Here is a 14,007-nt window from a genome sequence, read left to right as displayed (position 1 = left end):
ACATACAACCCTGCACTTGTATTAAAGGCATTTATGCACATGTCTTAACTTCCTTACTAGATTATAAACCTGAGGGCAGAGAGCTTGAATCTCCTACAGTCTGCATATAGCAGGTGTTTTAAAAAAAAAAAGTACTTGCTACTGAATGCTGAACTGTTATTAATATACTTCTCAAAAGCACTTGCGGAAAAGCTGCTAATGGTCCAAATATGAAATACCTACCTTCCCTGAAGGCAAGTGTCATTTCTGCCTTGAACTAATGGGAATTTTCAATAATTGACAAATGAACAGACAAATATGGCATAATAAATTCTATACATAATAATTAACACTGAACAAGTAAAATTATGACTTACATTTTAAAGCAATAATAACGGATGCAAAAAGCCAAGAAACTTCATTAGGATGACTGACTAAATAAAAGGCTTGTAGGCTATAGACAAATGGCACCCACACCAAATCTCCAAATGCTAACATGAACCCAAATCCATCATGTATAATGTCCATAGTTGTCAACAAAGCCTCCTAAAAATACAGTAGGGAAAAAAGACATAATGAAACAAAAATTCACCCTTGAAAAGGACTGACAATTAAGCTCTAATAAAATTAATATGATGACAGTGTTCAGGTGAATTATATCAACTTATGAGTAAACATTAAATTCTGTCAGTTGAGGAGTCATATTTAACTCGATTTTAAAAATTACAGTGACTTGTCATATGACTTCAATTACCTGAAATGAGCAAGAATCAAGAAAGAGGCAAAAAAGATGTCACGAAGTCCTTACGCTAAAGCTGTGAACTTAAACTGAGAGCCCCACAAATCATTATTCAGAGCCTATAATCCTCTTTTATAAATAATTTTTAACAATCTTTTAATCCTGTCTCCCTCCCCACCCAGAGATTCAAGTCAGGACCTTTGTTTTATACATGTCTTCTCACGTATCGATATGATCATCAGGAAATAAGCATTTGTTAAGCACCTATTATGTGCCAGAAACTGTGCTGAGTGCATTATAAATATCATCTCATTTTATTCTCACAACAATTCTGAGAGGTAGTTACTATTATTATCATCCCCATTTTACAGATGAGGAACTCAAGGCAAATATTGTTGAGTGATTTGCCCAGGGTCACACAGTAGTGAGTTATCTGACAGCAAATTTGAACTCAGAATCCTCCTGACTCCAGGCCAGTGTTCCATTGCACCAACTAGCTTCTTCACTCAAAGAGATGACAGTTCACAGCCTAACAGCTAAGGAGGAAACAGAAAAAGCAGAAACAAGAACACAGGAAATATACAGCTCCTACAGTATATTAGCTCTTAGTACAGGAGCTAATAGTCCTACCTACACATTACCCAGAATCATGGAATTGAAGAGTCCTCAGCAGCCTCAGCTGCTGACACAGTGAATAAAGTATTGGGCTTGGAGTCTGGAAGACCCAAGTTTAAGTGCCGTCTCAGGCACTTATTGGCTGTGTGACCCTGGGCAAGTCACTTAATTTCTATCTGCCTCGGTTTCCTCAACTATAAAACAGGGATGATAACAGCACCCACCTCTTTGTTGTGAGAATCAAATGACATATTTGTAAAGTGCTTAGCACAGTGCCTGGCACATAGCAGGCACACTTAATAAATGTTTATTCTATTCCCTTCCTTCCATTTAGTTCAAACCTAAAGAAGTATAAAGAACGTTGTCTCTGGAGTCAATGGACCTGGATGGAAATCCTAACTCTGAAACTAAATGACCTTGCATAATCCATCACTTTCCTGGGCCTCAGGTATATTCATCTCTAAAATGTGGGGGATGGAATAGATAACAGCTAAGGTCCATTCCAGTTCTTGACTCATGATCCTATGAACTTTATTCAAAAAAAAAAAAAGAACAGGTAAAGGGGAGAGAAAGGAAATGTACTATATGTCAAGAAGATATATTGGGGCAGGCAGCTAGGTGGCGCAGTGGATAGAGCACCGGCCCTGAAGTCAGGAGGACCTGAATTCAAATCTGACCTCAGACTAAACACTTGACACTTAACTAGCTCTGTGACCCTGGGCAAGTCACTTGACCCCAAATGCCTAAAAACAAAAACAAAAAACAAGAAACAAACCAAAAAAAGAAGATATATTCATTTGAGAAATTTAGGAAACCAAAAGGAGAAACATGGTGGAAAGCATCTAGATGAGAATCAACAGAGAGAGAAGTGGAAGCATTATGTGGTGGCAGCATACAAAAAAATACCTGGAAGTTCTAAGGAAGACCTAGACCAGCATGCTCTCAGGGAAAGATCTCAAATGTGGTTTGAAGGTATGTTAATGTAGCGATGGAGAATTTCAACTACTTGGATCTAAGAAGGGTAAGGGAAACAGTGCCCCAACACCAGCTCAAAGGTAGAGAAACTAGGGCCTTTCAAACAGAATCTGTCTCCTTCTTTATCCCCATTTCAGAGTCTTATAAATAATAGTAGAAAAACTAACGGGCATTATTGCCTATGAGTTTTCACTATTGCATTGGCTGTCTCAACGTCAAAGCAGTCTGGGACTTTTTTTTTTAACAAAATAAAAGGCCCATAAATTCATCATTAACCAGAATAATCACAAGTGCTAGATAACCCTTCTAGTTAGGTTATTTCACATTATTGGTCACATTATTCCTTTCATATAAAATACCTTCCTGTATCTTCCCCCTGCATCCATAAAGCCTCTCCTAACTCAAGATCTCACTAATATCTCTCTCCTCTGAACTTCAAAAGTATTTTATGAAGCTTTTCAATTACATTCCAAATTATGTTATATATCATACTGTTAACTGCTATTTTGTATGCTAGTCTCCAAGATAAAAATTAACTAATTTTTACTATCATAACGCACTGTCCCTTCCACACAGCTTGACCAACTTTTCCTGCATCAATTATGACTATCTGTATCCTCTTTCAAGATGCCCTTACGTCATCATTCCCTATTTCTAGCTCTCTATTCCCTGCACTCCACCTTGGACAATGTTAGGAAGAACTAGATATAAGAAGAAAAGTGGTTTTCAAAACCCCTAAAATTTAATTCTTAGGCTTTTGTTCTTGTTTTATCTGCTTCTAGGCTTGTCTCAGCTATTGAAGAATTAAAACATTCCTTATTTAAAGAGAAGCTCATGTAAGAATTTTCCTACGGTTCCTTGGAAAACTACTCACTCCCTGCACACATTCATCCACAAATCAACTGTAGCAATTAGTGAACATCAACAATACACACCTAACATGAAAATTCCTAAGAAACCCAAGCATTATTATGATACTGTTTCCAAAGAGACGCGAAGGATGGAATGAAATCAGCTCACTGTGAAGAGCAGGACAAAGAGTGATGCTATATGCCACTTTCTTACCAGCATGCCACGCTATTTCATTCTGGTTAACTTACTCTGCCCTACCAAACTGTAAATTACTTGAAGGCAAAAACCATGTCTGATATTTCTTCTGTATCTCCCAAAAGCACTATAACAAAACAGGGAATCTAAGTGAAATTTCAGAATATAAATGATGAGAGAGTAAAATAAAATATATGGCTGTGTAGAGTCAGAAACTGCATAGAAATGTATACAAGCAGACCATCTAGGTTGGAAAGGCTTCCTGGCAACTAGAAGACTGATGCTGACAGCAAATGGATTAATGAATGAACCCAGAACAGTAACAGTAGGTTGGGAGAGCAAGAGTAAACATCAGAGAAGCCCACATCAACAGACCTTAAAAATATACCACAGATAATATTAGTTATATTCAGAAACATTAACATATTCTTAAACTCTCTCATATTGGGAATAATTACCTCATTCCAAAGTGCATCCACCACATATAAAAGCTGGAAACTATTAACCAATATCATTGCTAAAGATGGGGTTTCACGCTGTTGGACTTTCATCTCTGCCAAAAGCATTATTAAATTAATAACAACCTAAAAAAAGAAATATAAAAAAAAGTATAAATGAATCCAGATAAAGGGGTAAAAAAGTTCTACTCTCACTTAAAGGATCTGAAACTTGGTATGATTCCTCCACACACCATGCAGATCACGACTCCTCTGACTTGGTAGATAGTCGTTGCAAATTGCTGTTCCCACATCACCCTGTGACCAACACAATGGTGGACTTTCCCAAATTTTAATAGGTTGGTCTTCAGATAACCAAACTGGTGCATTGCAGAGTTCATTCCTGAACCTTTACAATCTGCTAGGGCCTGGCACAGCTTAGCTTCCATAGGCACAGCTCTCAGGAAACCACAGTCATCACCATGCCATGATGAAGCATCAAAGGAGAACTTTCTTATAAGACTTTTATATTTAAATGAAAATGAGGGTAATAAAAAGCATAAAGAAAGAAAATTTAAAATCTCCTACTCAAACAGATGTACACACCCGAAGAGCAGAGTATCTTAAACTACTGGTTTCTATGTGTAACCTGTTAACATCAATCATCTAATTCTGCATGACTAGGGAAAATTTACAATTACGGTTAAAAATAAAGCATCAGCTATTTAGTTTTTTGGGTTTTTTTTTAACCTTAACACAGAACCTGATCATCTATATTACTATTTTAAGAAAGGACTAACCCAACCAATCAATCCTGGACGCAATTCACAGAAATATTTGAGGTCAAAATGTCCAATTCGTGGATTTAATTCACGGCCAATAAAGAAATCATAGACAATATTTCCTGCAAAAGAAAAAGTATTTTTCAAAAATTATTTCAGCCCCAATCATGAAACTTGAAATTTTCAGCACTGTGTACTTGAAATTTAAAAAAAAATAAAATTATTCACCAACTCAGGATTTCAAACAAAATTATTCATAAATTACAATGCTTATTAGCCAAGAGTGCATAATTAGTATAACAGAAAGTATGCTTGGAATCTGAATACCTGGGTCTAAATTCCAACCTTGTACTTGGTATAATCCTAGACAAGTCAGCCATTTTAAGCCTCCATTTCCTTATCTGTAACATGAAGGAATTAGATCAAACGATCTGTGACAACCTGTCTAAATCTTAGGACCCTATAAGCAAGCTATTAAAAATAGTGCAATGGCATTAACTCTAAGCTGGGAGGAAGGAAGGAGAAAAAGTATCAAACAATTAAAGAGTTAATATTTCTATTTTTTTCTTAAAATTTCTTTCCCATCTTTGCATTTCAAAAAAGCCCAACACCCTAAATGTCTGAAAATTAGTACTTACATCAGGTAATAGAGTTTACAAAATTCTACATGAAGCCATATTAAAAAAAATTAAAGCACACTTACCTGATTTTCCTGGAGATAGCTCCTCTTTGGATGCTTTCAAGGACCGGACATAGAGATAAATGCTCAAGGCTACAGAAAAAACCGTAGCCGCAACTGCAAACTGAAGGAAGTGATCATACACATAACAGAGCTCTATCCCCCAGTACAGAGATATTCCAATGATTACAGATGTCAGAATAAAAGCATAGAATCCTTTAAAAAGAAAAACAGTAGGCAGTTAATTAAATGAGACAAAAATTACTTAAATTGTTACAATAATGAAGATTTTAAAAACTCTTGGTCTTCACTATATATATATATATATATATATATATATAAACTAAATATAGTTAGTCAAGACTTTACGAGCATACAAAAACCATGTAATGATGCTTATCTGAGAACACTTAAGAATATTCACGCTATCAACTATCCTGGAAAGCTGGGAGTAATTTGCTCTTTTAGGAGGACAAATAAGAACCAAATTAATAAAATTATCAGTAGATATCTAAAACCTTCAAAATCTGAAATGATCATTTAATCTTCAGACTGAGTTGCTACTTCTCAGAGCAAAATCACCGAGTTCATCAGAAGCATAACAGAAGTTTCTGTAAGGTTCTAGAAGCCAAGTTCCCAAAACCATAATACAGACATGAATACCTTGAATCTTGTTTACTGTGATGAACACCTCACTACATCTAGTCCACCCCAGCTAGTTAACCCCACCATCATCCTACCATACTGCCTGACACATTTCCCACCACTCTAACCCCTTCTTTCTACTCTTGCTCCGGGAAAAGCAATCAAATCAATACAACCATTGCTTCTAGAAAGGGTATATAATTTGGCTACCCCATAGATCCATTCATCATCTCTGTGATTTTACCCTTTCCTAGTCTAATGGCTTTTTGTGTTATCTCCCCTATTAGAATATAAGCTCCTTAAGGACAGGGATTGTTTCTCTTTTGTATTTTTATGCCCAGAGCTGAGCACAGTGCCTGACATATAATTAAGGTGAAATCAACTGTGGGGAAGGAGGGTTAATATTTTAATGGAATTTTATGGTAACTTCTTTTATAAAGAATTCTTCTGTGAAAGCAAGTCAAGAATCATCTTTACTGTTTCCATTTTTAAAATCTAGATTTTTTTTCAAATGGGGTTTAGGTAAAATAAGGTAAACTTTTTAACTCTTAATTGTTATGCTTTGCCCAATCTTTATTACATATTGTACTTGATAAAGTGATAGGTATAACATAGATAATTCTCTTTCCTAACTTCTGTGTGGGTTAAAAATAAGTATTTTATTCAAAATTAAATATACATAGAATTGTTTGCCAAATTCTTTATCATTCATTCTAAATATAATCCTATGAGCAGGTATTTTACTCACTAAAGAGGCAAAGAAAAGAAAGTTAAGTATTAATCTAATGTAATATGTTTCTCAGGTCTCCAACTCTGCTCAACCTTTGAGAATAACAGCTCTTATAAGAATAAAGAAAAAATAAAGTTTCTTAGAAAAATATAAATTGGCACTCAGAGAGAAAACTCTAAAATGCTTATGTCAAGAGATCTGGTAGCAAAACCTAAAACAATGCAATTTAACAAATTTCCAAAAACAGGCAGGCAGTCTTGCAGTGAAGACAGAATCCCAATGAGATTAAATCCAGTTCTGAGTACCCTACCATTATCCCAAGAACTATAAAAATAAAAATACTGGACTCTAAGTTCTTAGACAGCAAAAGCTCCTATTACATTTCTTTTTTGTATTTGTTCATATGTACATAGCAGATGCTTAATAAAGATTAGCTGAATGAGTGATTATGAATTATCTTTTTAAAAGTTTATAAAATATACTAAAATAAGCAGGAGAGACTAATGAGAACTACATTTATACAATATAATTATCAAGCAGGGGGAAAAGTACTATGGTCTAAGAGAAAAAAGGATGGGAACAAATATAAATATATATATACGTGTGTGTGTTATATACAGACACATAAATATACATATAAATATTGTACTGTCTATATACATATATATACATATATATAAATAAAAGGTATGAATGTCTATTAACCAAAACTATAGTTGGACTTAAGTTACTCATCCAACATCCAGAAATTTCTGTAAACCAGAAGACCCAAACCACTACTTAGTTTCAGCAAGACTTTCCCATTCATTTACATGGTATAATTGCTTACATTTTTTGAAGTGAACCTGAAAATTTAAGAGCCCACTAACGGTATTATATATGTGCAGTCAGAGGTCCTGGGTCCAAATCCTGGCCATCATACTTATTACCTGAATGACCTTAGGCAAATTACAGTTTGCTTCCCTATAATATAATGCTGAATTAGATAACCTCTTAGGTACCTTTCAGCTCCCAAGCTATCATCCTATAATCCAACTATGTTTATTGAACATACTAGTGGCAGATGCCATAAATATCAAAAGCATAACTGCTTCCCTCAAAGAGGGTTTACCAGGTATTACAGACAGGGCAGCAGATAATCACTCATATACACAAATTACTAAAAGTCAGGAAAAAAGCACAACAGAAAACAGTGTTATAAAGAATCTGAAGGAGAAATCATTTATAACTGGGATATCATGACAATTAATATGTAGGTATAACATCCCAATCTCATTACTGATTATGGACTGAGTTGCCCTGGGTTTTTGGAAGCAATGACAGACAACAGGTCCTGGAAGGCCCATCAGTCTGGAAAGGCTCCAAGGATAAATCCGATCACATTCTTCAGCCAAACTAAATGTGGAAAAGGTTTATCACCAAAAAAATGCCATGAAACAATGAATTTTTTTGGCCAAAGAAAGTCATGAAGCTCATTTACTAAGGAGAAGGTATAGTTTGCATCCACGCCCATACTAGCAAAACCAAGAACCCAGGGAAGATGAGAGAAAGCTAATAACCTTTCTGGACTACAAAGATATAATTTGTTAATTATGTTCTGATGAAAATAAACACTGCATCCAAAAAACAATTAATACAATTCTAGAAGTACCTAATTTGAGGTATCATGTGAGTAAATTGTTTAAACTCTAGAAGTACATACATATTTTATATAAAACATTTCATGTGCCATATCACTAGAGGCCTCTAAGTTACAACTGTATTAATTCAAAAAAATTACCGTTTAATCTATATTTTAATCTTCTTCCATCATAAAGAGGTGTTCCTTCTACTACCTTAGGAGAAAGAAAAATAAAATGATTAAAAGCATGCACATCACTCAAAATTCAAGGTAATCAAAATACCCTTCATCAAACCTGCCTCTTTCAAACCCACCTTTACAAATGCTTCACTTTTATATGTCCTTATTTATGATACTACTCCCTATCCTCCCCATCCCTCAGAGGCTTTTCTTCCTTTTTTTAATCTCTAAGTTTTCTTTACCTCATCCCTTTTTTTCACTACCATAGCCAATGAGTCCTATTGATTCTTACTCCAAAACGCCTTTCCCAATCGTTTTCTTTCCCAATTACCAGACTAACCTAGTACAAGCCTTTGTAACTGTACACATAGACTACATAGCAACAGCTTCCCTAAATTGTCTCTCCCTCCTGTCTTTCTCCCTTCTAAACTATTCTGAACACCATTACCAGATTTTTCCAAATTAGCACCACTTTCACCATGCTACTATCCTACTCAAAAACTTTCATTGGTTCTCCAGTGCCCATAGATGATTAAAAAAAAAACTCCTCTAATTTGTATTCAAGTACCCCTAAAATATGTACCCAATCTATTCAACCAAAATTCAAATACTTCAACTTATCCATTAAGCTTTTCCAGATTATTCATGGGTGCAATGAAAAGAACACTAAATTTGGGAGCCATGGGACCTGAATTCAAATCGTCACTTCACAACTTATTATCTTGGGAAAGTCATTTGACCTAAATGGGCCTCATTTTCCTCACCTGTAAAATATGAGGTTTAGACAAAGGACCTCCAGGGCCCCTTCCAGTGGCTTCTGGGCCACTGCAGCTCACACTACTTCTTTTTCTCTTCTAAACTACAACAGTACTTGTATAAAATTCTCACTGTGGTACTCATTACACTAACATGGCCTTATTTTGTTAAAAGTCAAATGTATAATCTCCTCAATCCTCAACAGTAAAGACTAGCTACTTTCTTTGTATATCCACCCCACCCAATAATACTTAATTATACACAGGGAAGACATTCAATAAATACTTTTTGAATTGAATAAATAAAACATTTTCCCAATGGCAGTCAAGTATTACTCCCCAGAATAGCTATTCAGTTTTTTAATTCAAACTCCACTATTTCAGAACTCATAATTTGACCTAACAAAACAATATATAATTATTTGCACACTATATCTCCATTAGACCGTGAGCTCCTTGAAAGCAGGGGCTATATTTTGCTCTTCTTTTGTCTTCCCAATTCTTGCCTGACATATAGTAGGTGCTTAATAAAAGCTAGATGGCCATCTATAAATCAGAACATATTTAACCTGCTAAGAATCCACAGTTTTAGCACTGTCCTTGTGGTATCTGTCAAATAAACTTTATCTACTCATTAAATTAAGTCTGAAAACTCTTTCCTGGTCTTTAGTCTGTTCTACCCTGCATGACAAAGTAAAAAATAAAATTCATTTCTTAATAAATATCCTATATTCCCAACTAGTATTCCCCCTTAATTAAGCTGATTTAGTAATGTTTTACTATGCACTGCAACTTCACCATCAAAATACTAAGAATCAATATCTCACATCACACTATAATACACACTTTTATTGTTACTTGAGAAACCAAACTCCATTTAACAAATTCAAGACAAACCCACTTTTTAACAAAAACTGAATTTCACAATAAACTGAAGTATTCTAGTGAGGTTCCAATACATTTGCTAAGTGCTATTCCCTCCCTAATGGTATTCCTCTATGTAATAAAATTAATCTTCTCAGTTTACAAGCAGCTGGCAAACTGTAAAGACCAAGAATAAAACCTTTAAATCATTTGTTTGAGTAAGCATTTTCACATTGCACATAACGGGCAGAATATGTGTTTAATTGAGAACACTATTAAATGCTCAACAATCTTGACAATTTTCAGGAGGAGGAGGAAAAATGGAAATTAGAAGCTTCTATGATACGAAATAAGATGTCCAAAGTCCACTCAAGTTCTTTACACTACCTCTATTTTTAATATAATCTTAATCAGAAACATGAGGTAATATGAGTGAAAGGAATTTTATTTTGCATCCAACTTGCCCATTACTCAGCTTCAATTCATATGGAAAGTTATATAAACTTAAGTAGAACAGCTTAAGCCTTAATAAGTAAGTGTTATTACATAATACAAGAAAAAGACTTCAAAACATGAAGCAATGATGACTTGTGTTTTTTGAGGACCTACTACTTGCAAGGCATTACGCTAGTTTCTTTGGAGGATACAAAAATTAATTCCAGAATCATTGTACAATTATTATTTACATGGGCAAAAATGAAGATTTCTCATATTATCCTGCTTAATAAAAACTTACCTTTCCAACTGGCAGGAGGTGGAAGAGGGCTTGGAGAAAAAACCAGAGCAGACAGACTCCAAACACTCTGGTTTCCCAAAAACTAGCCAAAGGTGGCAAAGGAGGAGGAAGATTCACAAGACTGGGATCTTTTTCTCTGCACATCAACAACAACATAAAGAGCATAACCGGCAGACCAATCATAATGGAAAAAGCTCCTATAAAACAATCAATATTCAAGAATCAAATCCTGATGAAAAGTTTAAACATTTTTTTTTTTAAAAAAGGAACCCTCCAGAAAAGTGTATAAAATAATTTATTGCAGTTCTTTTTGTGGTGGCAAACAACTGGAAGCTAAGGGGATACCCATCAGCTGGGGAATGGCTGGACAAATAATGGTATGTTAACATGATGCAACACTCCTATGCTGTAGGAAATGACAACACAGAGGGTTTCAGAAAAACCTGAAAACTTCTATGAAATGATGTAGAGTGAAAATAAGAACCAAAAGAACAATGTATACAATAACAACATTGTTAAGACAAATAACTGAGATACTTAGGAACACTAAGCAATATAATGAATAACCACAAATCCAGAGCACTTAAGATGAAACATACCACCTAACTCTTGATAGAGGTGGACACAGCAAACTGTGAGGGGAAAACACATACATACATGCACATACACATACACATTTGGATGTGATCCATTCGAGAATTCATTTTGTCTACGTATGTTTGGGATTCATTCATTCATTCTACAAATTTACTGAACATTCGCTAAGTGTGAGGCACTGTGCTAGCCTCAGTGGGGAACGTATGGATGAATAAAAAAAGTTTAAAAGATTATGGATTTAGATCACGGGAAAAGATCTTGGACTCCACATGATGTAAATTCTTTATTTCCGAAATAACGAGTCACAGAGTGGCCCTCAAATCACAAAGGTAAAAAGTGACAGAGCCTAGATTCACAACCAGGTTCTCTGACTCCTAAACTGAGCATTCTTTCCAGAACACCAACTACCCGTACTCTTCAAGTCCCTGAAGACAACAATGTATTTCTTCTAAACAGAACACATCCACCCAAAAACTACAAGAAAAGGCAATGTCATAATGTCTGAGAATGACAGTGACCAGGAAAAAGCTAAAGGAGTTCAGAATACAGAGATCACTCCCTGTAAGGGTGGGGACTGGTTTCAGAGAGGTACTACAAGAGGTAGCACCTGAAAGATAGGTAGCATTTCAACATACAGATATGTGAAGGAAAAGGTTGGGTAGCCATTTCTGACAGAAGGAATGGACATGAACCGAGGTCTGAACATAAAAAACGTCTTTTGGAGGATGAGTGAACAAGTACAGTTTAAGCTAGAATACATGATACATGCCAGGGAAGTGGAAAACATAACGAGAAAGGTATTTGCTGAACTGAAAGGTGGGCTGAGGCCAGAAGACAGAATGAACCCAGTTCCACTTTATTCAGGAAGTATGGCAAATAACTCAAAGTTTTTGAGGAGAGAAGTGAAATGATCACAGCTGTGGAAAAAATTAATCCAATAGCAATATATAGGATGAACTGGAACAGTCTTACAACTTTTAAAGAATAAAACTTACTCAAGAAAGTATTAACTTTATACTATACTTTTCCTATTATCCACCTAGAAGTTCACCACATAACAGACTATGCCCTTTTCTATTTCTTACAATATTAAATGACAAATGCACCCCCACAGTGAGGGTTCAGGTAGCACTCTTTCATATTAGTTTCCCTTTTCTGATTCACCCCCAAATACTTGCACCAACTTTTCAACCACCTTCTGCCTCTACTATATTGAAAGAATCTGAGTTTAGGTAAAAGTAGCTATTCATTCTATTAACAGAAACTTCTCATTTCTAGAGACAAAGACAATTCTGGTAATTTGGTCAACTCTGTACAGTTTGAATTCTGTATAGTTATTAAGGCATTTAGTCATTACAGTAATGAGCTGGGCAGAAATGAGGAATTAAAAATCTAATGTTTTAGAACGTTATTCCTGCCCAGTTAACAGACTAAAAAGTTGCAAAGAATGAACTGAGTTCTAATGTGTTTCAACTAGATTAAAAAATAGATTTTAAACTTTTCTTAAATACACCAAATACAACAAACATAATAGAGTTTGCACAATCCAACTGATGCATGCTTTAGTTAAAGGAAGCATAGCAACAAAGGATTTTCTGTAAATTGTTCAATGAAGAGTTAATGTAACAGGCTGAATACTTCCTCTTTAACGTGTTTCTATCTATGTAACGCTAACTGCTGAGCCAGCTCCAGCCTTTTGAGATCTTCTATTTGTTCCTTCTAAGTTATCCATCAGGGAAAGACACTGGAGGGGACCCAATGACAGTGTACCTTTTCTCCTCCAAATCTGGACTCCACTATAACCCAGTCTAAAGATATGACTGTACAATTTTAAATATGAAACTTGCATTTCAAGTAACAACTCCAAAATGGTAACCCATAATGGGATGTTATGGATGTGGACTAGCTAATTTTAAAAATAATCAACTTCTTAAAATCACAAAAGGCTAGAGTGTTGGTTTTACCGTAAGACTTAACTAAATGACCTCAAGGTCATTTTCAGGGTAAAGGTTCCAATTTCTTCAACAATTTACTAAATAAGTAATTTCTAATATACATACCAAACCCTCCTCCAAACTCTAAGTCCTCTGGTTCTGTAGCTGTTATTTCAAAAATTTTTACTGATTTTGGTTCTTTTACAACATTTCTCTCTTCTTGAGAAATTATTTCTTCAAATCTGATCTCTTCTTTTCTTGGGCGAAGGCTATACTGTGTAGCCAGATAGCTGCTTTCTTGTGACAAATAAGGTTTGTCCTAATTTGTAAAAAAAATAAATAAATAAATAAAAATAAAAAAATAAAATTAACCATCACAGTTAACACTAGTGTTAGACATGTCTCTCCCCAAGTTAAAATTTCAATATCCCTTAATGATAATTAAACCAATAATAAACATAGTTACACAACAATTCATAAGAAAGCATTAGGGTTTGTAGTTTGTTTCTTCTTGAAAAGCCATTTTAGCAAAAGGGGGACTGCTTGACAAAACAACAGGTTTCCATACCTGAATGTTTCTGTGAGATACGTCATTCCTTCCTATCCGGTCAGGTTTACCATTGTATCTGCTAATGCTGTTTCCACTTTGTTTCTAATTTAGAAAATTACAGAAATTTTAATAACCTTTGAGA

At 35.0% G+C, this 14,007-nt stretch overlaps 1 protein-coding gene across 2 annotated transcripts in view; it reads right to left on the bottom strand.

Moving 5' to 3' along the window:
- LOC114050021 (lamin-B receptor-like) overlaps window positions 1–14,007 on the bottom strand; it is a 44,207-nt gene that overhangs the window by 16,130 nt on the left and 14,070 nt on the right. For both annotated transcript variants that reach the window (XM_027871542.1, XM_027871543.1), the window contains 8 exons: window positions 13,884–13,967; window positions 13,442–13,634; window positions 10,785–10,981; window positions 8,409–8,463; window positions 5,278–5,469; window positions 4,593–4,696; window positions 3,814–3,939; window positions 357–525 (listed from right to left, as the gene is read on the bottom strand). In XM_027871542.1, coding sequence (XP_027727343.1) covers window positions 357–525; window positions 3,814–3,939; window positions 4,593–4,696; window positions 5,278–5,469; window positions 8,409–8,463; window positions 10,785–10,981; window positions 13,442–13,634; window positions 13,884–13,967 — 1,120 coding nt within the window. The remainder of the gene's footprint in view (window positions 1–356; window positions 526–3,813; window positions 3,940–4,592; window positions 4,697–5,277; window positions 5,470–8,408; window positions 8,464–10,784; window positions 10,982–13,441; window positions 13,635–13,883; window positions 13,968–14,007) is intronic.

The sequence above is a fragment of the Vombatus ursinus genome, unplaced genomic scaffold, assembly GCF_900497805.2.
Source record: "Vombatus ursinus unplaced genomic scaffold, bare-nosed wombat genome assembly UNPS02014798.1, whole genome shotgun sequence".
In the NCBI taxonomy this organism is placed as follows: domain Eukaryota; kingdom Metazoa; phylum Chordata; class Mammalia; order Diprotodontia; family Vombatidae; genus Vombatus; species Vombatus ursinus.
Note: the sequence above shows the minus strand (reverse complement) of the source record. Positions and strands in the feature narration are given on the sequence as shown.